General features: G+C 43.2%; 4 protein-coding genes and 1 long non-coding RNA gene across 9 annotated transcripts; 2 read left to right on the top strand and 3 right to left on the bottom strand.

Annotated features, from left to right (window-relative positions):
* The first annotated feature begins 2,666 nt into the window (after positions 1-2,666).
* LOC131886451 (uncharacterized) lies at positions 2,667-3,625 on the top strand. Its single transcript, XR_009373919.1, has 3 exons — positions 2,667-2,909; positions 2,949-3,272; positions 3,342-3,625. It is a non-coding gene; the product is annotated as an uncharacterized LOC131886451 (long non-coding RNA).
* Positions 3,626-3,927: 302 nt separating this feature from the next.
* On the top strand, positions 3,928-16,298 carry LOC131886439 (voltage-dependent calcium channel subunit alpha-2/delta-2-like). Of its 5 annotated transcripts, none has more exons than XM_059234773.1 (15): positions 3,928-4,146; positions 4,222-4,312; positions 4,418-4,534; positions 7,693-7,888; positions 10,029-10,151; positions 11,049-11,187; positions 11,262-11,366; positions 11,447-11,972; positions 12,031-12,117; positions 12,408-12,464; positions 12,539-12,903; positions 12,974-13,321; positions 13,385-14,349; positions 14,420-14,499; positions 14,567-16,298. In XM_059234773.1, the coding sequence occupies exons 1-15, from the start codon at positions 4,055-4,057 to the stop codon at positions 14,666-14,668; spliced, it is 3,393 nt and encodes a 1,130-aa protein (XP_059090756.1). In that variant the 5' UTR covers positions 3,928-4,054; the 3' UTR covers positions 14,669-16,298. The 5 variants fall into 5 exon arrangements, with proteins under 5 accessions (XP_059090756.1, XP_059090755.1, XP_059090757.1 ...); XM_059234772.1 differs by lacking the exon at positions 12,031-12,117 and adding an exon at positions 12,247-12,333; XM_059234774.1 differs by lacking the exon at positions 12,031-12,117 and adding an exon at positions 12,247-12,333 and having other exon boundaries at positions 14,423-14,499.
* On the bottom strand, positions 4,549-6,692 carry LOC131886443 (PAT complex subunit CCDC47-like). The gene is made up of 2 exons (XM_059234780.1): positions 6,252-6,692; positions 4,549-6,179 (listed from the first exon to the last, which is right to left on the bottom strand). Exons 1-2 carry the CDS (start codon positions 6,393-6,395, stop codon positions 4,761-4,763), a joined length of 1,563 nt encoding a protein of 520 aa, XP_059090763.1. The 5' UTR covers positions 6,396-6,692; the 3' UTR covers positions 4,549-4,760.
* Positions 14,922-17,269, bottom strand: LOC131886441 (ABC transporter G family member 20-like). Its single transcript, XM_059234778.1, has one exon. The coding sequence runs from the start codon at positions 17,091-17,093 to the stop codon at positions 14,922-14,924; it is 2,172 nt and encodes a 723-aa protein (XP_059090761.1). The 5' UTR covers positions 17,094-17,269.
* A 143-nt stretch (positions 17,270-17,412) lies between these two features.
* On the bottom strand, positions 17,413-22,704 carry LOC131886440 (ABC transporter G family member 20-like). Its single transcript, XM_059234777.1, has 2 exons — positions 22,469-22,704; positions 17,413-20,567 (listed from the first exon to the last, which is right to left on the bottom strand). The coding sequence occupies exon 2, from the start codon at positions 19,878-19,880 to the stop codon at positions 17,520-17,522; it is 2,361 nt and encodes a 786-aa protein (XP_059090760.1). The 5' UTR covers positions 19,881-20,567; positions 22,469-22,704; the 3' UTR covers positions 17,413-17,519.
* Positions 22,705-23,104: the final 400 nt, after the last annotated feature.

A 23,104-nucleotide genomic window follows, 5' to 3' on the forward strand; every position in this document is an offset into this window, starting at 1 on the left:
GCGAGCCCAAACCTATTTTTGCCAAAGAGGAACTGTGAGGATTGATAATCTTTTTAGAAATTATTTACTTGCTCGATGACCGCTACCGCTGTATTATAGAAATGGCTAAAGGACCTAAAATATTGAAAAGAAAAAAAAAGCTAATAAGATTCACAGAATTACTGACCCTTTTACGTGTTAAGTAATAGACGCTTTGAAATGAAAGAGCAAACCTTGCTGGATTCTTTGGAAGAACATTCAGGGATGACCATATGTGTCAGGACATTGTAAATGTAAGGTAACTTCTTTTTTGTAACTCTAGCCCTGGACTTACAGAGATGTGAACTGCGAATTTCTTATCTCCTATCTGCTGTACGGCCAAGGCGGATGTTCGGGCCGAGCGTAGCTGATCCTTGTTTTTTGTTGAGCCAAGAATGCTCGGTGGGAAAGAGCAGGGTCCACTTTTTTTGGTCAGAAAAGCATCCGGTTGGCCAACCTGAGCAAAACCTGCCTTGTTCATCATGACTGGAGGTAAAAAATACTTTTGCCGATCAGTTTTGCAAGTCCGTAATTAGACAATTGAACGAACGGTGGTGCATTTCGCGTCTAATGCGTTGATGCAAAGCTTTTAAATAAAAAACGGATAATGCAATCTTTCACAAGAACGGATGTGTTTGTCAATCGATGTCGACTATGCAGATTTTTCAGGTCCTTCAAGAGTTCAAATTGGCTTATGGTCGTAATAACCCTTGGATTTGATTGGAGCCAAAAGTTGATCTTTTTTTCAGAGACAAAGAAATGCGGGTACGGTTCTTTTTTGATATATTTGGTACAACTGGCGATGAGCACTGACATCTACTTTCGTAAGGTTGACAAGGTGAGGCAAGGTTTCATTTTAAAATTGGATTTGGTGGTTGCGAGCCCAAACCTATTTTTGCCAAAGAGGAACTGTGAGGATTGATAATCTTTTTAGAAATTATTTACTTGCTCGATGACCGCTACCGCTGTATTATAGAAATGGCTAAAGGACCTAAAATATTGAAAAGAAAAAAAAAGCTAATAAGATTCACAGAATTACTGACCCTTTTACGTGTTAAGTAATAGACGCTTTGAAATGAAAGAGCAAACCTTGCTGGATTCTTTGGAAGAACATTCAGGGATGACCATATGTGTCAGGACATTGTAAATGTAAGGTAACTTCTTTTTTGTAACTCTAGCCCTGGACTTACAGAGATGTGAACTGCGAATTTCTCATCTCCTATACCGCTCACTTTATTCCAAATAAGCACTTCATAAGATCACAAGATCTTGTTGAATGGATGAATTTGGTCAAATTTGAGCCCAAAACCATGCTTAGAGAACTCAGGACGTAAGTCCACAGCCATGTTGCAAACACTACATAAAATTCGAATTTTCGGCCTGCTCTTAGTCAGCTACATAAGCTCTTGACAACATAGCTTTGAAACGAATCGCTTTAGAAGCTCGTCTTACTTTAATTCGAAAAGTGGCTCAGAGTCACTATGACCAAGAGCACTGGATTTGGCAGAAAGCTTGTTCAGAGTCCATATTTATAGAACTTCGTGCTTTAACACATAAACTCATTTACAACGAAAAGATAAAGGGTCATGTTTGGTAAGGGAAACTTGGCTTTGATAACACTATTTGAGCGCTTCAAGACTGACTAGCAAGGGGCACGCATAGTATCCGGGTCCAAATTGGGTAGAGAATACACGACTCTAGGGCCACTGATGCTTCTGAAATATATGGCTCCCACCTTCTTCTTCACAATATACTGGACCGTGAAGTCAATCACATGGATATCTGAAAGAATAAGTGGCCTAGAAGTTCACGATATTTTCTTTACCACCACCGTTGCACCATTTCAATCTTATGGCTTGCAACTCAATCTTGTTGAAAACTTACAAAGCCTCCCATATAAGTCCTTCAATTGAACCTTGGCAACACGTGATCATCCATCATTTGTTTGAGTAACAATGGACCAATACCTAAATTGACTTCTGATGCCCGAATCTATCACAAATTGACTAATTTCTTTCCTTTCGCAGCGCTAAAGTCTACTCTAACGTTATAAGACTTATTTAATCAAAGCTATTCCACCTCCGTCCAAGGGCGAATCAAAACCATAATTCAACTGAAACGAAGTCCTGTTCCCATAGTTTTCGGAAGATATCTAATGAAACACTGATAATATATTATAACGAGATCAGAAAATTTATTCATATCTGAGTAAAAGACTTGAATCCGGACTCACCCTCTAGCACTGATCCAACCTAACTAATCCTCCTTTCACGGATATTTCGAACCAATAACCAATCATTTTATGTCAGATTGTCGAATTTTCTAGCTATACCCAAATAAAGCTTGATTTGACTTTCTCATTCAAACGTATTTCACCTAAAAGAGAGCATCAAGGTCTATGACTAATTCAGCCTTTCATGTACATATTATTCAGGATTCCTAGTGGCTTTTTAGTTGGCGAGGAGGAGTTTGTTACATTAAAAGAGGCGATAATAGCGAAATGTCAAACAAGTGTTTGTACCAAAAAGCTTTTACGTACGGCTGTAATGGTCACTTTACACTTCTTCTAATCTTCTTAACACCAAAGCAATTGAACGAATACTCAAAATACCACTGTCAACATGCACACGTAGGAAAGTGATTCCCTAGATTAGAGAGTTTACTACGTAGATCGAGTCAGATGGTTCAAAGGCTTGGTTCAGGAACGCGGCATTACTCCTTGCTTCATGAAGTTGCAATGCCAATCAAGAATGTCGTGTCTGGTGCAAAAGTTCAAGAGTCTTCACATGGAATTTGAAATTTCTCAGAAAATGAAGATGTTGACACCAATTCAAATCGTGTCTGAGAGCGAAAACTATGCATTGACCAAGAAAGGAGTCTATCTTTTAGAGGTTGCGTTGCTACCTTGGCATGAAAGTTATCTTTTAGAGGTTGCGTTGCTACCTTGGCATGAAAGTTCCGGGGAAGAATCTGAATAGTTTCGCGGAGAAAGAAATCGCCAATGACCAGTGTGTGCTTCGTCTTCTCGATGCACATGATTCCGACTCCAGTGAAAGAGGCGATTTCTCTCGAAACCAACAAATGACATCGCTAAACAAAAAATCCCATCGTCTCTTCACTCTTGTCTGCCGTGAGAAACGTAGAGACACATCTGCGAAGAAAAAACACATATCCTCAGTGAACCTTTTATCTTTGCTTGTGCATTATCCTTTCGTGATTTGCTCCAGACCTTCCGGCAATCGCCATGAATCAGGGTAAGTTGATTACTTTTTTCTTCATTTATTCTGAATGTGTTCACAAATGAAGCCATGCCACCGATCTAGGTCGATGAAACTCCAAAATGAACCTTCTTCGATGGGAGGCTTTTGGCCTCGCATTGGCCACCCTGACTTTATTGATGGGACTGGTTGGAATCCTACTCACTTTCTTATGGACACTTTGGCGGCAAACTCAAATGAACAAAGCTAATAATGATATGGATAAAGAAGACGAAACGAGCACCGAAGACTCCTTATATTACCCAACTCTGCCCATGTACGACTCGATTTCTTTGTACAACGACTTGCCATTTATTTGAAACTCCAAAAAATAAACGATGTTCCTCGTGTTCGCTTTTGTTACACATCCATGCTCAAAGGTCGCGTTCTGATGATCTCCTCTGATGAAGGATGTTGTTCCCTCTTGACGAAATGCATGCATACCGCCTTGAATGATCATACGAAGGATGCTACTGGCCTTTCTTGATCGTGAGCTCTCCCTCCCTCTCTGGCCGTCAGAAGGGCCTCTCGAGGACACCCGCTTAGGACTAGAGTTATTGGAGCCGGTCCGACCTCACCTTGGAGTTTGGCAGCTGACAGCCAGCCTCCAAATGGAGCTAGACGTCTGACTTGATCCAGGGACTTTCTTCTTTCTTGTTGGAATTGAACGTCGACTTTGATGAGGAAAAGGAGGAAGGAACTCTCCACAGAATAAACTGACTATCATGTTGAGTTGAGTGAAACTAAATGAGTAGTGTCGAGGATTTGAAGGCAAAATTATGGTTCAATTGGCCCCGATATTGTTGACTTTGATTGCCGCTAGCTATTGGTGGGGATTGGGACACTCCCAAACCTTTCCAAGTAAAGAAACGTGAGTGTGATCGACCAATCAGACATGCAGATTTGCATGGCTACGTCGATGAATTGCCAATCCAATATATTGCAGGGTTCAAAGATGGGCCTCCAAACTAGATCAGACCTTCTACGAAATCACTTCGGGCAAGGGCGATCTGACAAACGCTCGGGGTCTACAAGAGGTAAGTTTATGGGACATTTGAGTTGAAATGTATCGTTCATCATTCCGTTGCTATTATTAATGCGTGTGAAGAACTTAACGTGTAGTATTTAATTCTGTTTTTCAGGCCTATAAAGCTAATCTAGAAAACGTCGAAATCAACCACGCCGATGGAAAGGCCATCATCGAGAAACTAGCCGCTGATATTGGAGAACACTTCCGGAAAAACATAGAAGCACTCAAGGTAAGCAGTCGAAATGGATGGGAACAATTTATTGAACTATAAAACGGAGTTGGGGATTCGCTCATGGAAATCCCCGCAACATGAGCTAACCATGAACCGGAAAGGAATCAAATAGGGTGAGTGTAATGCCCCGAAAACTGTGGCAACGCGTTATTGTATAGCCTGAACTAGTGACACCATCGAGTTCGTTCATATTAACAAAAAGGGTTTGGTATATTCGCCCGCTCTACATGGCCTTCACTTTCAGCTGCTTCATCTTGGGAGCGGCCTTCTTCTTATCCCGTCGAGCCTCGCGTTCCTCCAATTTTCGTTGACGCTCGGGATCCTCGATTTCTCGGATCTTGTCCTTCAACTCGCGACGTTTACGTTCTCTTTCCTCTTGGGCCTTTTCGGCCCGAGCCACATGGATGGACTTCCAATGGGCCTCGGCCACTTTGGCACGATTCTTCTCGGCCTTGTTCTTGCCTTCACGGCTCAGACGATAACGACGTAGTTTATCGACCATGTAGAAGACGAGGAGGAGCAAGTGCTTCATGTTATCAACGGCCTCTTCTACTTGCACTTTCTTCAAGGGAATGTTGAAAGCGAAGATGAGCACCTTCTTACCCTTGGGTAGTTCCTCGGGCACCTGGTCGTCTTGGGGCTTGGGACCGGTGAACTGATCAGAGATGTGAATGCTATCAATAGACTCGGGATACTTATTTAAAACAGCTATCATCTTGCTATCCAGCATGGCAGAGGACACCTCGGCCATCTCGGCCATGAGCATAAATTGGGCTGGAACGCCGTACTTTTCAGCTGAACGCCGCTCCGGGCAAAACGACGACAAGTCATTCATCTCTTTGCTGAGCTTGGTGGCCGCCTTCTTGTGGGCCAAACAGAACACAAACGAGTCCATATCATCAGGGTGCATGTTCACACGAATGTGAACCTGATCGTGAGCGGGCTTCATGATGTTGGCAATCACGGACACCAAGTCTTGACGCTTGAGCAACTTGAGATCCACACACATGGACTCACAGCCTGCCCGCCCGCTACACCAGAGGGTGAACAGGTGCTCTGATTCCTTCAGGAGAGGCGTGTCAATCTCCTCAATGTTCTTGGAGCCGTCGTCGCCAACCAAGGCGAAGTTGCTCTCCAGCAATGGCCGATGGCTCTCGAACCAAGTCGAGGCGATCTTGTGGTTCTTGGACTTGCCAGTGAAGAAGTTCAAAAAGTAGACCACAATCCCGGCTACCATCAAGATCTCAAGGTAGTAGCTTTCCCAGTTGTTGCGCAAATGGGCTGGCACATTGGTAATCTTAATGGTCTTGGGCGGTGGGGTCTTCTCGGCGGGTTTCTTGCCAAACCCTTCATCCGAGCCGTAGCCTTCAAACTCTTCATCATCGGCAAAATGGGCAAACTCATCGTCATCCTCCACCAGAGCCTCATCTTCATCCAGGCCTTGGTCAAAGGGCTTGACTTTGGCTTTGGCATCAGAGGCCACGGGGTCGGCTTGGCCCTCCTCTTCTTCCTCTTCATCGTCAAAATCATCATCCTCGTCCAAAGGTGGTTTCTTAGCCTGGCCTCTGTCTTCTCGTTTCACATTCTCAAATTCCTCTTCGTCCAGGTCAAATTCAGCAAAATCATTCACGTCATCCGGATCCTAATTGAGAGATATAGAGTTGTCATTCATGAACCTCTGATCGAGTCACATCCTGAACAAGGTGTGTCTTACCAAGAAAGTGTCTTGATTGGCCATGGATCCATTGGACTTCAGGAGCAAAACGAAGGAAACCGAGCACACAATGAAGATCCACCGTAAGGCAAATCCCGAGGATTTCGTCCTCCGACCACTCAGAAATCGAACCGTCGAGCTCATTTTCTTTCAGTCGCTTTTCAACTTGTGATCAATGGCCCTTAAATCCCCTTGTGGATTCCTTGTACCCCAAGGTACAAAAAATTGGAAGAGGGGGTGCGAAGTCGACTGGATTCTTCCCTATCTTGGGCCTTCAGGCTTTAAGATTTGGTGGAGGCTGTGTGGAGGCTCTCTGGCTTGACAGTCAGTACAGTACATGTAGGCTGAAACGAATCCGGCCTAACCCTCCTCTTCAATCTTCCGCCTGGTCCTTTCTCCCACGTTATGTGGCTGGCCTCTATCTCCTCTAAATACTTGCTCGCTGCTGAAGAAGCCTACAAAATGTCACGTGTAGCTGTTTTGGCACAGGGTGGCGAGCTTATGAAGTTGGAGATGAACTGGGCATTTCAATTTATGTGTTAGGAGTCCAAAACAATAGTTTCAAATTATGCATTAGGAGTCCAAAACTATGGTTTCAAATCTTTTAAACAGCTGTGTTTTTGATTCGGTTTGCTTTGTTGATCAATCTTATAACATCAAAAAGAGGAAATGGATCTGATTGTGAGAAAGTTCTTAGTCTCCCTAACACCAGCTACCGGTACGAAGCCATAATTCCCGGCTTGAGAAAGCATAGATAGCCCGAAAGATTCATTAGATAGTCCATGGAATGTATGGTTTCTTGTTCAATTTTCCTGTCTAGATGCGCATTTTCAAGTTGTTTTTTCTGTTTGGATTTATTCTTATTAATTTTTAATCAAACCTAGGGTGATCCACATAGAAAACAGTTCCGACTTGTCCATTAAAAAAGTAATCGCCAAGTACTTGGCTGAAAATGCAAAAAAATGGCGGCAGCCTTAATTCCACGCTATTATATGTGTGTTTAGTGTGACATTTTTAGTATACCATTAGGACACAATCTTTTGATATTGGTATTATTGAATAGGATCTCTGAAATGGAGCTCGATGCTGCCGCTTTGGGCGCTTTGTCCTCTCGAGTTGGTTAGCTACTATTGTTTTCCTGTAATAGAAAAGGAAAAAAAAATGTTTGTAACTAATTTTATAACTTCAACTGTCGAGGAAATATCACTAATTTTAAATGCTTCTCTCGAGAGCAATCGATTTTGATTCTGCTTGGGCCCTTCCTTGTGATCTGCCGTTGTGATTCTATTGTTAGCCTCGATTTGGTCAAAAACATAAATTGTACCGAATATTCGCCCATGTTTGAAAACCCCACAGAAAGAAAAGCAAATATTATTTAAGCCCCACGAGCCCTTTTTGGTCAGGAACAGCCCCATAAAAGAATAATTGCTATTTCTTATAGAAACTTCAACAAGGAGCCGAGGCCGCCACTGAAGATTATGAATATGACGAGGATTTGGTGCTTCCTCGAGTTAACTATGTGAATATGAATGATCTGAAGAATGCCTCAGGTCAATTGGAACCAAGCAGACATTTTGGACAAGATATATCTCGCCAACAATCTGGGGTTCATATTCCTATTGAGATTTACGAAGGCTGTAAGTAAACCATAATGCTTCTTAATTTCAAATGCATGAGGCTTCCTCTGAATTTCTTAAAAACATATCTCAGGTACTTTTTGGTTCCAAAGAGAGAGTTTGGGTCGACTTAAACTATCAATCTTGACTTGCAATATAAATTCCTGCTATTCTCAGGGCTGGTGGATAAGTATCGCCAATGGTGGAAAGGTTGGTTCTTGTGGCAAAATGTCCCTCTAAGAGGTTAAAGGGCAATTTAGCTTTTGATGTTGGAATACATAGACAATGACTGGAAGAGCCTTTGAAGGACATTGGTGGAATCAAACCATGTTGTGCTGTTTAAAATGGTTGGCTGGTTTTAAAACGTGTTTACGAAATTGGTTAGAAACCGTCCTCCTTTTTGGTTTGTTATCTTATCAATAGCATATGTGTTAGCTTTAGTTTACGTTTAGATTAATTTACTTTGGTTAACAAAATCAGTGTCTGCCTCTTACTTTTTTACGTTCTAAAGGCTAAAAACTACGACACAGTTTTTTATATACGAACAAGTCGAAACCACAAAATCTTCAACCTTTTCATCTAATTCGAGCAAGAAAAAATAATGGCTATCGATCCATTTTGAATGCTTCATGTACGAGGTGCTTTCATGTTGAAATGGATTCGGCTAGTGATTTTTCGGATTTTGTCGTTTAACAACTTCGGCTGCAAAAATAGAAATATTGTCAAGGTTATTTATTGCACCTGTTGCCAGATTAAATTTCTGCTGGGATAACCATGATTAAGCTATTTCTATTTTGATCAAGAATTTGACGCCTCCCTGCCCTAAAATAACCTCATTTGACAATCCATGAAATTAACATCAAACAGTTTTTGGACGTCGCTTACGATGCAAAATTGCACGTTTTTTGTGGGGTCTTTTTTTCGCGGCCTTTCGTGCCGCTTCTTGTCATATAATCCCCAACACTTATATAACTTTATTAAAGCAGTTCAATCTGAACTTGGGACATGTAACGTCAACATGCTTGGGCGAAATGTTATTTGCTCAATCATGACCAACCATAGCAGAAACTGAATTTTGCAACATCCATTCAAAATAGGCCCCGTAATACTTTTATTTTTGTTACCTACGGTATTAAACCCACAATGGCAAAGTTATCAAGCGAATGCATTTTGCTTTAGAAACACCCTTTTAAAATACGTAAATGTGTATCATGGAATTTCCTAATTCAACCTCAGTTTAAAACAAAAGGTATGACGAATACATACATCACAATTGACCAATTTTGAGCTCAAATTCATAGATGACAAAAACATTGCAGAAAGGGCAAACATTGTGAACTTGTTGGTTTTTTCAACAGCCTTCTGAAACCTTCAAGGCCACGTCAAATCATTTTCGAGTAAGACGAAAAGGTATGGACACATGTCTTCAGAGTTCACAATTGACCAATTTTGAGCTCAAATTCATAGATGACAAAAACATTGCAGAAAGGGCAAACATTGTGAACTTGTTGGTTTTTGCAACAGCCTTCTGAAACCTTCAAGGCCACGTCAAATCATTTTCGAGTAAGACGAAAAGGTATGGACACATGTCTTCAGAGTTCAGAGTCAAGGTCAGCCCATCCAGCCTAAATGCTTATTTGAGGTCACGATTATGATTTTATACCGATTCCCTGTTCTACTCTATTTGATACTTTGAAGTTACTAATTTTCTTGTCTATTGAGCACTGCATCAGTCAATTCTTAGAACTGGATTTAAAGTGAACGTTGATTGGCTGATCATTTCCTAAATCGGTATTGATTTGGTTGAATTTATGTTTCTTTGGTTTACATCTATCTTCCGATTTCCGTTCTGTTTCCTTTCTAGCACCCTGTAGTGCAATATCATAACATCAATGGATAACAAAACACCACATGTCATATATGAAATTGGGAATAGAGCATTAAATGATCATAAAACAATGCCACTATTCGTTATCGGGTAGTAAGGACCATAAAAGTACTTTCTGAAAAGCTTGGTTAGTTATCTACATCGTGTGATCTCATTGGAAAGAGTGTAGTCCAAGCGTCAAACTTTATCAGAGTTCCATTTTTCGTGACGTTATCTTCAACCAGTCCTCGTTGATGAATTGTAGTGAATGTTTGTCCCATCTCTCACTCGCAGATAATCCCATTCAGATGACAAAGATATGCCCCACATGCACCTCAGTCTGTGACCTGTGTCAGAATAATCTATTCTGGAGACAAGAGTCTCGGTTCGCCATTCAAGAAACATATATTATCAGAGGTAGTAGCTCATTCTCACACCCATAAGATAAGCTCTGAAACGACCTAACCATCATGCATTGCTTGGTTGTGCATTGTACACATGAGTTTACATTAAACCACTGATTTTTGCCAATTTTGGATTTGCCAAGCTTTGTAGAAGCATGATCAAGCCGTAACTGCTTTTTATTCCCTGTATGGACAGATATGTTTCATTAGCATTAAGTCTAACACCAATGTATTGACTTGGACGTACTTATATTTTATTTGCACTTCGGTCTGTAGTTAGACCTTCTTTAATGTAAGAGCACTACAAAACTCCGTTGGATATCCTTGACTTTTTTTCAAATTTGTCTGAATCTTTCGTACCTCAAGATAAGATCTTTGGTGGAGTTTGGTCCGAGGCGAAAAGGACATATCTGTCTGCTTTATAAATTTTCATAATAACAGCGCATCCTTTCAATTTGGGCTTAGGAGCATATTGATTTGTAAGGGGTAGAGATGGGCCAACTGAGAACTTTATCGTTTGTAAATTTTGGAACAACAATTTTGTATATGTAAATTCAGATTTAAACTCTTCAAGGATATCTTTTTAGATTAGGCTCCGTTATGGTGCTTCATTTATGTTCATCTCTAATTTTGAATGAGCACAATGATCACAAGTATTTTTTGAACTTGATATTTCCTGTCTATTGCAGATTAGTAAATGAATGTCAACAAACCCGTATCCAAACTCATTGGCGATATTAGTTCCTCATAAGCCTTCATTTTTTCTTTGACACTTAGACTTGATATTCGCACCACTTGACAAACTCTTTCTGTTACACTGATATATATTGTCTTGTCTGATTGGTGAAGTCAAGTGTCAAAATACCGCTGACGATACTGAATGCTGAAGAGTTCTCAATTATTGTTTCAGATCCTGAAATCTTGAACGGAATTCGATGGACCCAGGCGCTAGATTCCGTGTTCAAAGAAAACCAAAAGGCATTTCCCGACATCTATTGGCAAACTTTCGGATCTCAAGATGGTTACATGCGGGTGTTCCCAACCACCAGGTGCGATCCCCGTTTCATTGCTTCAAAAAATTAAACATTATAAGGTTGGAATTGACATGAACTTATCCACTTAGATGGAGAACATTTGGCGATCTCCCAGATTTGTATGATGTCCGACGGAGACCATGGTACATCCACGGCTCCGTGTCTCCTAAAGATGTGGTCATCCTATTGGACACGTATGGAACAATTGAAAAAGCACTGATATCATGTTTTGTAAAGCTAAAGGGTTACATCTAAACCATCCACTATGATTTAGATCGGGAAGCATGCACGGCCAATCCTTGGACATCATGAAGTTGGCCGCCAAGACCATGATGAACACTTTGGGCGAGGACGATTTTGTAAATGTGGCCCAATTTGCGAGAAATGTCTCATGGGTGACCCCTTGTCTAACGAGCTTGGTCCAAGCTAACTCCCGGAACAAGCGCTTGCTCTTCGATGGCATTGACAACCTAGTGGATCATCAGATTGCCAATTACAGTCAAGCTTTGGAATTTGCCTATAAGGCTCACGAAGCGTTCGAACAGAATCGAAGTCGCCATGATGGGGCGGAATGCCACAAGTTAGTCATGGTTTTTAGTGACGGCGGCACCGAGTACCCCAGAGCAGTGATTGAAAAATATTCAGATCCGTCTAAAGCGATCACGAGGGATGTGAGGATCTTCACCTATGCTGTTGGTCCTCACCCTTTGCCCACAGTGGCACTGAAGAGTATGGCTTGTTCCACTGGTGGTTCTTTTTCCACTATCATCGCCATGGGAGCAATACGCACCAAGATCCAAGTGAGTTGTTCCACTGCCGAAACAGGTCGCAGTCAATAACGATTCTAGAATTCCTCAGAGCTCGTACATTGGAGTGTTGGCCCGCCCAGTGGTGCTGAACAATGAACATGTGCTAGCTTACTCTTCAGTTTATTCTGACGTTCTGGTACAGAAAAAAGTCAATGTTTGCAATGATTATTAATGCGGTTGAGATAATCATTAACGACGTTGTCGTGAGTGTGTGTGTTCTAACCAGTTTTGCTTTCTCTCATTTTGTTTGCGCTAACTCCTTCAGGATTATGCCAGAGTGTTGAATGGGGTTTTGGTGGTGTCAGGAGCTCGGGACTATTTTCAAATCACATCATTCAGTAGGGATCACTTGGTGTGTACTAAAATACAAAGAAGCTCAAGGTTTTACCATGACATTCACTATACTTTATGTGATACTCCATTTAGGGCCTGGGACTTGTGACCACCATTACGCTACCCGTGTTTAATAAATCCGCAAGTTCGGTAAGTCAATCATTATACTGCGTAAAATACAAATCGTATTAATTCTTACTTTGCCAAATTGATTTTATTTCAAGGATAATCAAACTTTGGCTGGAGTGGTGGGTATCGACATTCCAACCACCAAGTTTGAGGAGATGACCCCATTTCATAAGCTTGGTCCCAATGGTTACTCCTTTGGGATCAATCAAAATGGCTTCTTGGTTTTCCACCCATTCCTGTGGATGAACGTAAATTTTCTGGAGGAACCCACTCACATCGACATGGCGGATGTGGAAGGCTCTAGTCAGGATGTGGACGAACTTCGAGAAGCCATGATCAATCAGCCCGCTCAAGCTCAGATGAAAGAGATCACAAATCCCATGGACCTGGAAGATCGTTATCCATTGGTGGGGATCACCAAAGAGTATCATTACTTAACAGTGGGGGACTCGTCTTTTACGTGAGTTGCAAGAAGTTAAAAGTCACGCATTGGGTCCAAAATACGTATGATCTATTCATTCTGTTCTTAGGAGCGATGACTTCTGTGTTGGAGTGGTCTTGGACAAAGGCTGGAACTATGCCATCATCAAAGACCAAGATCTCTCTGCAATTGCTAATTTGGACCCAAAGAGTGCACTTATCGCACCTTGGAGGTATTGCCAGGAAAACAAAGTCGACATTGAAAACACGTTGGAGACTATGAAGGCCGACATCAAGGCTCAAAAGTGTTCTGGAGAGGTAGTCGAGCACCTGGCATGGGACCTGAAAGTGGCAAAGTCGTGGTTTGATCGTCTCTCCACGGATTTCTTGGCCAATCGAGGGATCCTATCTCAATTTGTGATGACCGATGGAGGACTCACTCTCGCCAATCCACCAGAGTAAGTCCAAGCCATCGGAAGTGTTCCAAGGGAGTCTGGGTCATTTTGGCTTTGCCTTTTCAGCGCTTTGGATGGTTATTTCCAATTGAGAAATCCGTACAATTCATCGTTATTTCGAAAAGCAACTCTGGAACCGGGCACGCCTGTTCTGCACGTGACCAAATTTCTCGTGAAAGAAATTGTTCCGGTCGTGCAAGATACGGCAGTGACGGACGATCAGCGGTTTGGCAAGAAACGGAAGCCGGATCGTCATAAGGAAGTCCTCACTAAGATCCAACCCTCGACAGTTCATGTTGCCAAAGCCATTCAAATTGAGTCCCCCTCGGGTTTAAGATATATCCCAGGCATTGTTGGAGTTGAGCTCGAGCATGACTTCCTTCAAGAATTGTTAATGAACGCCACTGAAGTGGAACCCGAATCATCGGAGTTGGGTTGTCAAAACTCTACCGAATTGATCTGCACACTTGTCGACCACGAGGGTAACATTTTAGGGAGTAACCAACCGATGGTTGAGTTGGGCGATTTCTTGGGGACTATTGATCCCCAACTTATGAAACATCTGGTGGAATATGAGAACATCTTTGTCGAAAACGTGGAAACAAACTATCAAGCTCTATGTCCGGATGCAATCGATTGCTCCTTTGGAGCTCGTTCCATCTTCATTCCAACGTTGGACTCAATTTTTCATCTGATCCGATGGATCGTGAGCTCCCTCCAGTCTCTTGGATATGTGCCCCTTAGCTTGTTGTCCGTGCCGTTTTTGTCAGAAACCAGTGACGCATTATCGGAATATAGCTTCCGAATGCCCGAAGGGATGCATAGATGCTCGACTAATACATCCTATTGGGCTTTGAACTCCAAATTGGTGGCCAATGATTTTCACCAAAGAATCTCAGGGGAAGAGTGCAAGGAATGCAAACGTGATTACCATCTGTACACATTGGAGAACATCAATAGCTTGCTCATTGTTTCTGAACCACAATGTGCGAACTGTCATGTGCCTAGCTACAAAGACAAACCAATCGAAGGTGATGATTGATATCTTCCGAAGCATGATATGTTTCGAACATATTTTTGAAATGGTCTCCATATTTTCAGTAGATCCTGCTCAAGAAAGTTGTAACCTTCCAAAACGATACCGAAAGAGGCCGTCCAAATGCTTTTCCCGACATGATCAGGTAATTGAATTCAACATAGAGCAAAAAATCATGGAGCACCAATTTTATCTTGTTATCTCTCGGACAGGAAATCCCGGAATGCAGTGCCGCCTCGCTCACATCCTCGTCTTGGTTAAAGATTATTTTGGCTTTAATGCCAGTTGTGGTGGCAACGCTGCTTCTCATCTAGAATTAATGAAATCGCAAGCTAACCAGTCAGCTGAACATGTGTGACATTCTATTCCCTGCTATTCACAAACCCGTCCTAGTGTACCGTGTGTCGGTCATGCACCTTCGTTTCCTTGCATTTGCTCGCTAATAGGCGAACGTCTTCCAGTCATTATAGTGTGATGAATTTGAGAGAACATGCATTAAATCTAAAACAAGTGTGAAAACGCAGTGATTTGTTGATCAATGAAAAATTTGCATTTGGATCATATGATTTATCGACGCACTTTGAAGATGAATACTGTTAAGATAAGAAAAGCCAAGGTCCAAGCAATAGACAAGGCAAAGGCACGGTACACTTGAACCCACTCCATGCCCCAACCTTTAAAGAAGACGTGACGGAGTGCCTCGCAAGCGTAAGTTTGCGGCAGTGTAATTGCAATTTGATGGAGCCATGTGGGCATGCCTTCCAAAGGCCAAAATATTCCGCTCAAGGTCATGTTGGGAAAGAATGTGCCCAAACAGAGATATATCCCCATCTCTTCGGTGTTACTAATAGCACTGACCATAAGCCCGTTGGCCATTCCACAAAGTCCTTGGAGCAAGGTGAGCCCGGCAATGCAGGCCAGTGAACCTGCGGTCGGGAGTTGATAAACAAAGATGACGTAAACTAACATAAGAGTAATTTGCACGGTCATCACGGAGATCTGAGCCAGGACGTGGGCCAGCATGAGCTCGGTTGGCGTGACCCCTGCCACCATGTTACGATGGAGCAACCCCTCGTTTCGTTCCACTATGAAGGCCAGTGTGGTCAGTCCCAAGGCCATGAAGTAAGTGACCAAGAGGATGATCCCCGGCACCGCAAAGTCAGTCAAGGTTTGTTTGTATTCTCCATAAATGGGATCGCTAAAGCTGAGTGGAATGGAAGCCAATCTGGTGGAGATGTTGCATGACGCGACCACGTCCTCGGAGAATCGTTTGAAAGCTTCCACAAGTTCCATCTGAAGCGTGATTCCGACTTGTTGGTTGGTCATGTCAAGCTTAATGTGGATATCACTTTCAGCCACTTGACTAGCATTCAAATCCTGCGATTCAATCAAAGCCAGGAATCTGTCAAAAAATCGCTCGGAAAAATGCTCCTTGAAATGAATCAAACCCCAAGTCCCGCCGGTCTGTGTGGATTCTACCCCAGCGTCAAGCGACTCAAAAGTCTTGAATCGAATCACACTTTGATCAATGTGGGACAGAAATCTACAACTGAGATTTGCCCGGTTTTGAGCTTGAAAATTGTATCCCCCGATGAATTCGGCTCGTTCGCCCAAGACACAAGCAGTAGAGTAGAAATCACAAGTGGAGTCGGGCATTTCTTGATTCACTATGGCAAAATCCAGGTTTCTCGGGGTGTTGCCAATTGCCACACAAAATAGAGCCACTTGGAATGCTGGAATGAGCAACTGAAAGATAACCGACCCAATGTTTCTCCACATTTTGATGAAGTTCTTGATTGTTAAGGCTTTGACCCTCTTGAATTTCATGCCTGATTGACAATCTCTTGTTTTACGTGGGCGTTTTGATTGAAAAGCTGTTGATTGACCATTTGGACCTTGACCATTCTCTTTGAGATAAACTTGCTCTTGGCGATTTAAACCATTTTCAATAGTTGCTCTTGAGCGATTGGATCGTTCAGTGGAGTCAAGATCATCTTGACCCATACAAACTTGAAGGAATACTTCGTCTAGGGAGGCCTTGGAGTATTGTTCCAAAATTTCGTTAGGCTTGCCTTCCACTAAAATCTTTCCCAATCTCATCATCCCCACGATGTGGGCCTGGCGGGTCTCTTCTATGAAGTGAGTGGTGATGACAATGGTGGTTTGACATTCGTTGGACAACTCCAAAAGATGTTTCCAGATGCACTCCCTCAGTAGTGGATCCACTCCCACCGTGGGCTCATCCAGTATGAGGAGCTCAGGTTCATGAATAAGAGCAGCTGCCAAAGAGACCCGGCGTTTCTGACCACCGGATAGATTGGCCACGACTTTCTTCGGGTTGGGCAGGTCCAATAAGCTGATCAGAAAAAGACAACGAATCCGAATACTTGCTTCATTCATGAGATTGAGTCTGCCGAAATATTGCAAAGTTTCCATGATACTAAGCTCTTGACAGAGAGCTGTCTCTTGTGGCATATAGCCCACTCTAGGTCCAGGAATCCGGGCAATCGAGCTGTCAGGTTGGGAATCAAGGATTTGTACGGTGCCATGTGATAATTTGCTCTGACCTATCACACACGATAAGAGAGTCGTCTTGCCGCACCCACTGGGGCCGAGGAGCCCATAAATGGCTCCTTTGGGCACTTTCATGCACAGATCCTTAAGCACGAGTAGTTTCTTGTCCCCCCGCCCATAATGTTTATGGGCATTTTGGATTGCAATAGCGCTTTTGCTCTCCATGGTTTGATAACTTCAATATCGCCTCATTCGATTTTGTTGTGGGTATTTGCAAGGTACCAAAAGAGTTTGGTCCTGTGAGTCTCTCACAGGGTTCGGCGGCAAATCGTATGCATAGCGTACTTTCTGACGGCGATGTTTGGCAGAGGTTCGTACCTTCCCACAGGTTTCTTAGCAGGTCATGGAGAACGTGTTCCGTGCTGTGTCTGTTGCTCAGATAGTGGGTTTGTGCACGCCGGTTACAGTGTCCATGATGGTATTCGACAATTCAGAGGGGGTTATTGAACCATCCATTCTAGCTCGTGATTCATCGAAGCGCCTGCTGGCTTGACAGGTTGATGAGTGTATTTCAGTTTCAAGTTCTATGACATATTCATATGTATGATACGTATAATGGAGCTAAAATGAAACCTAAGAAAAGGGAGAGTATCATCGTCGGATCTTTAATAGAACAGCGCTCAGAATGAGCATGAAAATAGTCCATGCAAACGTGACCAAGTAGCCGCGATAAACTTGCATCCATTCGATGCCCCACCCTCGTGATAAGATTCCCCTCATGGCCTCGCAAGCGTAAGTTTGGGGTAGAACATAGCTCAAGTACCTGAGTTCTTCTGGCATTCCTTCTAAAGGCCAGATGATCCCACTCAATAATAGGTTGGGATAAAAGGATCCTAAGGCAAGTTGAATGGCGTCTTGCTCGTTGTCGCAAACAGCACTGATGACCAAACCGAAGGACATGCCACAAATCCCCTGGAAGATGGTCAAGAGAATGATCCAAATGAGGGGTCCTTCGGCTGGAACTTTGAAAACGTAGATCATGAAGACTAGGACCAAGCCCACTTGGACGACCATGACAACAAACTGGGCCACCACGTGGGCCAACATGACTTCTGTGGCTGTGACACCAGCCACCCAACTTCGATCTAGTAGGCCTTCTTTCCGTTCAATGATGAACGACAATGCAGTCAGGCCCACTGCCATAAAGTAAGTGATGCTGAGGATCACGCCAGGTGCCATGAACTCGGTGAATGTGGGCTCATTGGAGCCGTAAATTGGCTCTTCGAAGACGATGGGCAAAGAGGCCAACTCCTTTGGAAAATCGCAGGCGTCAAGGAGACCTTGTGAGAACTTCTCGTAGGCTTCACTTAATCTCAATTGAATAGTATATCCTACTTGTTGGTTGGTCATATCTAGGCTGACGTGGATCTCACTAATGTCGAGTGTCTCATTGGTCAGTTTATCTGGGTTGGCAAGACCAAATAATCTGTCAAAGAGAGCCATTGTGTAGTTCTTTTTAAAGTGCATGACTCCCCAGTGCAGACCTCTTTTGGCTGCAAGTTCGGCCTCTTCCAGGGAGTCGAAGAATTTCGGCCTAATGATGGCCTCATCGATATAGGACAAATAGCGGCAACTCAGGTTGGCTTTGTGTTGCTCATTAAAATCGTACGAGCCCAAAAAATCGTCTTTTTCCCCAAGGATGCAACCCGTTGTAAACTTTGGACATCTCATGGAAGGTACTTCGTCATTAACAACGGCCAAAGTGAGATCACGTGGGTCCCTCCCGATGGCAAGACAGAAGAGGGCCACTTGGACAGTGGGTATGATGAATTGGAAGATAAGGAAACCGATGTTCCTCCACATCCGGATGAAATTTTTGGCTAGGAGGGCTCTCATCCGATGCGGGGTCAGGAAGGTGCACCAGTTGCTCGGTTGACCCCTTACAGGTCTGGACTCCGTACCGACAGTCTCAACTTGTACTTCAGGGACATGGAAGTCATTGTCCACCTTGACTGGACTAGCCACACTCTTGGGTGAGTCAGCATGTTCAAGTTTGTTTGCATTTTCATTCTCCCTCTCCTCCTCATCACCCAGACACAAATGCAGGAAGACATCCTCTAAATTTGGCATATGATATAGTTCCAGCAACTTGGCAGGGGATCCCTCGGCCAAGAGCTTTCCAAATCGCATCATCCCCACCACATTGGCTTGTCTGGCTTCTTCAATGTAGTGAGTGGTTATGACTATGGTGGTCTGCAAATGACTAGCTTTGGATATCTCCAGGAGATGGGTCCAGATGCATTGGCGAAGAAGTGGATCCACACCCACCGTGGGCTCGTCCAGGATCAGAAGTTCAGGTTCATGCAATAAAGCTGCAGCCAACGAAGCTCGTCTCTGCTGACCACCCGATAGATTCATGATCAAACGCCGCTCTTTGGGCAAGTCCAAGAAATTCAGCAGGAACTCGGTTCTTTCGCGGATCTTCTCGGCCGTGAGATCGTAAACACGTCCAAAATATTGCATTGTTTCGGCAATTGTGAACTCCCCGTAGAGAGCCAATTCTTGCGGCATGTATCCGGCACGTGTTCCAGGTACACCGGACTCGGCAGAACCTGGTTTCCCACCAAACACCGTCACTGATCCGGATTTCAATCGCTGTTTGCCCACGATACAAGACAGGAGAGTGGTCTTGCCACAACCACTAGGACCCAGCAACCCGTAGATGGCACCTTTTGGAATGGTCATGTTTAGGCCAGAGAGAACGGGCACTTTTCGGGAGCCCCTCCCGTAATGTTTGTACGCATTTTCGAAGGCGATGGCTGTGTTGGGATCAGACACCATCTTGGTCTTCTTTGGACTCTTTCGCTTAGGAGAGATCACTTGAGGGCTCTTTTCCACTAAGCATGTCTCTTCTTCGACCTTCTGATCACGAGTCAAAGAGTTTCGAGCATGCTGGTGTGCCTCGGCGAAGCAATTACCCTCGATATCATCGCGCTTCTTATCAGAAGGCATTTTTATTATTTTTTCAGGCCCCTTACAGTTGCTACTTCATGGGCAATCAGCAATGAGCGCACAGTAACGATGTTTTGATTTGTCTTACACTTTGCGCTTTTTACTTGCGTCAAGCTAGATCTGGCCAAATAAAAGAAGTGAATCGCGCGGAGAAAATTGCACGACTTTACTCCTGCAAGGCAGCACAAAGGAGCATCAAACGAATCACGTCGTCGCTTTCGTCGTTTTTCTGAGGGTGGTTGTTGTTTTCAATTGGGAAGTCACCGCATTTTCTCACTAGCTCATGCTCCTCATCACGACAATGTGGATCCTCCTCCTATTCAAGTTCTACTTGTTCTAGCAGACGATATCACGAAACTTCATCCAGACCCCCAATGAATCGGTTTTTTTGTCAAGTCCTTCGTCCACAACCAGAGTTGTTTGAGACAGGAAAAAAGGCTGAAGTCACAAGAACGAGTCTTGGCGTTGCTATCCTGGATTGAGAGCACAATTCCATCCCGTGTTATCACAATCACTTGACTTGAGAAACTGTCAAACAGTCGCCAATTCCATTTTGGCCACGATCATCCAGTTCTCTTCTGGATAAGTGTGTGATGGTGTGTGTGAATGAATGCTCAGTACAAAGATAGCCAGAATGTTGTACGTGTGTACGGGTTGGTTGAGAAATCAGGGAATGGCGGCCATTTTCTGGAAATAGAACATGATCAGGGCTTGATTTATTTCCTCTAAAACGGTGGACAATTAGTTTTCTCTCACACTCAAACCGGCCATCGCTTCTCGTTTCCATCCGTCGAGAGGCATTAGAATTATCTTGAGATGAAGATGATGACTTATGCTCTAGAATTTCTCACATGATCCCGTGGTGTGAATTCTCACAAACAGCTTTGTCATCGGTTTTTGTGAGGCTGGTCATCACGGATTCGATCTCAAACTTCGAGATGAGATGCGATGGTTCAAGCTGGATTTGTAAGAATTAGCTACAAACGAGCCTTTGATCATTCAAACCTCCTCCATATTTGTTACTACACTACACTTCAAAAACAAAAATAAAGTGCTTAAGGCGACAAGAAATATCCCTTCTTTCATGAATTCGAAAATCTGACTATTGTTTCACAAAAGGCACTCATCATCTTTTTCATTCTTACACGACTGTACTTGCATCAGAGGGTAGAATTATACCCTGCCAGTGTGTTATGTCAACCGTGATTCCCTTTGGGGAATCTGAAAACAATTGCTATCTTCATGTCTTTCCCCGTTGTCAGGGAAACCTTCTTACTCAAAAAAAGCCAATAACTTCGATTAAACCAATTGCGACAATGTCATACATCATTTGTATTGGGATTTAAAAAAGCATTTCCTCGGAACCTAATCGAGATCTGCTCGCATGCACATTGCGTGTGGCTTTTCGAAAAAGTAATGACACGATATGTTTGGCATATTGTACCCAACACGTGCCATTGTAAGAACGTTTACAATGAAGGTAAATACGTTTAGACTTTCGTTTGTAAGAAGATCGAAGTAACAAGTAAAAGTCGTGCCAGGTCATCGAAAGAGTCTGATATAATTCGTTGATGAACGTGACATGCCATGACATGACTACGAGTCGCAATAAAGATATCATTCTTATTATTTTTGATTGAAAATCTCGCTTCAAAAGTAGCACAACCTTGATCCCAGCTGCACGTTAAAAGAGCATTTGGATCAAAGCCGCCTTTCTATTTATGTTCCAACAAAAAAGTCTAGAAACATGCAGGAATTGTCAGGGGGGATGAATACGAGTAGCTATGTTTATCCTAATCATAACTCAAAGTCAGACAGAGCCATAAAACATAAACCTCCGAAGTATGGATGCACTTCATTTGCCTTCATCAACGAATATCTAAAGTAACCATAGTGATTGGTGGAAGAAAAGTACAATAACATAGACCACATGGAAACGGTTGAATTGTATTTCATTTTCCCATTACCAAACAATTCAAGCAGCTGGTATTAATGCGAAACTAATGGGCCTATTTGCAATGGCTACTATTTGTTCACTCGTTAACTCCCCCAATGACACTGCCTATTAAGAAAATCTGAGGCTCAATCCTGTCACTCACAAAAAAAAGAAAAACGTATTTGATATAAAAATGAAAGATTTATATTCATCAAACTTAAACTAATAACTCGAAAGAGATTTGCAATTACACACTGAACCGAACTGAACTGTCACTTCTTTTAGTTCTGACATCAAAACGAGATTACGCTTTCCTTTCGCATAGACCTCAAGGTTACTTTACCACCATTAAGAATGTGCATGTTCGGCCATTTCATGCGGTTCAATCAATTGCGCTTCAAAAATGCAAAAAATGCTCTCTACCTCGCCCATTTCAATCGATCAAGCATGTTTCCAGCAGCTTTGAAACCATAGAATTTAGCAACTGGGCCTTGTGTAATCAGTACCAACAAGCAAGGCGTATTTCCAAACCTGTCTCACTTCAAGCGTCATTTTCAAACAACCCTTTCATATCAAAGATCCTATCTCAGTGTCCTAGTTAGTTAGTGTTTGATTAGAAAAATGAAAAAATAAATACAAAGCTCTGTCTCACCTTTGGTCCTCAGTCGCCAGCCTTCGCTCCAAATCAATGTGTTGTCTCGTCGGATCAGATCCACAAAACAGCTGATTTGCTCCAGGGTCCTCAGTCCCCACTCTTGCCCCGCTCTCCTTTCAACTGAACTCTTCGTACTGCATTATGCCCGGGTATTGGGCATGCAAGGAAGGTACTCTTTCTCTCTCTAGACCGCCTCGCTCTGTCTCTCTGTCTCTGTGTGCCTCAGTGTGCCTCTCCTTGTCCCTGTCCTTCATGTCGATATTCTCTCTTTCTACTCACACTCCACTGGCCTAGTAGAGCCTCAGAGCGGTAGGGATGGAGGCCGCTGACGAATGATCCACGAGTGAATGAAGAGAGGCGCACCCTGTCTTTTGGATGTTTAAGCTCTGTTTGTGCCTCTCCGTGTTCTGACTTGGCTTCGAGAGTCTGTTCTACTACATACAAGTACTTGTTATCAACGCTTGTTGGGCCTTGGCGACTTGAGCAATCGCCGGATTGCTCGTGAAATGCCATAGGATTACCACCAACAAGATTTATCTGGCTGGCACTGAAGAGTGATGTGGATGCAGGTTCTGGTTTTGCCGTGGCGATACATGTCAACATACATTGCAATTAAATGCATGTGGGTTAAAT

Source organism: Tigriopus californicus, chromosome 9, assembly GCF_007210705.1.
Source record: "Tigriopus californicus strain San Diego chromosome 9, Tcal_SD_v2.1, whole genome shotgun sequence".
Lineage (NCBI taxonomy): Eukaryota > Metazoa > Arthropoda > Copepoda > Harpacticoida > Harpacticidae > Tigriopus > Tigriopus californicus.

Excerpts from the sequence above, each read along its gene's own strand:
- LOC131886439 (XM_059234773.1), top strand. The coding sequence starts at position 4,055 with ATGGTTCAATTGGCCCCGATATTGTTGACTTTGATTGCCGCTAGCTAT. Across the intron at positions 4,313-4,417 it reads ACGCTCGGGGTCTACAAGAG|GCCTATAAAGCTAATCTAGA; the intron begins GTAAGTTTATGG and ends TCTGTTTTTCAG. Across the intron at positions 11,188-11,261 it reads CGGGTGTTCCCAACCACCAG|ATGGAGAACATTTGGCGATC; the intron begins GTGCGATCCCCG and ends TTATCCACTTAG.
- LOC131886440 (XM_059234777.1), bottom strand. The coding sequence starts at position 19,880 with ATGCCTTCTGATAAGAAGCGCGATGATATCGAGGGTAATTGCTTCGCC.
- LOC131886441 (XM_059234778.1), bottom strand. The coding sequence starts at position 17,093 with ATGGAGAGCAAAAGCGCTATTGCAATCCAAAATGCCCATAAACATTAT.
- LOC131886443 (XM_059234780.1), bottom strand. The coding sequence starts at position 6,395 with ATGAGCTCGACGGTTCGATTTCTGAGTGGTCGGAGGACGAAATCCTCG. Across the intron at positions 6,180-6,251 it reads CCAATCAAGACACTTTCTTG|GATCCGGATGACGTGAATGA; the intron begins GTAAGACACACC and ends TCTCTCAATTAG.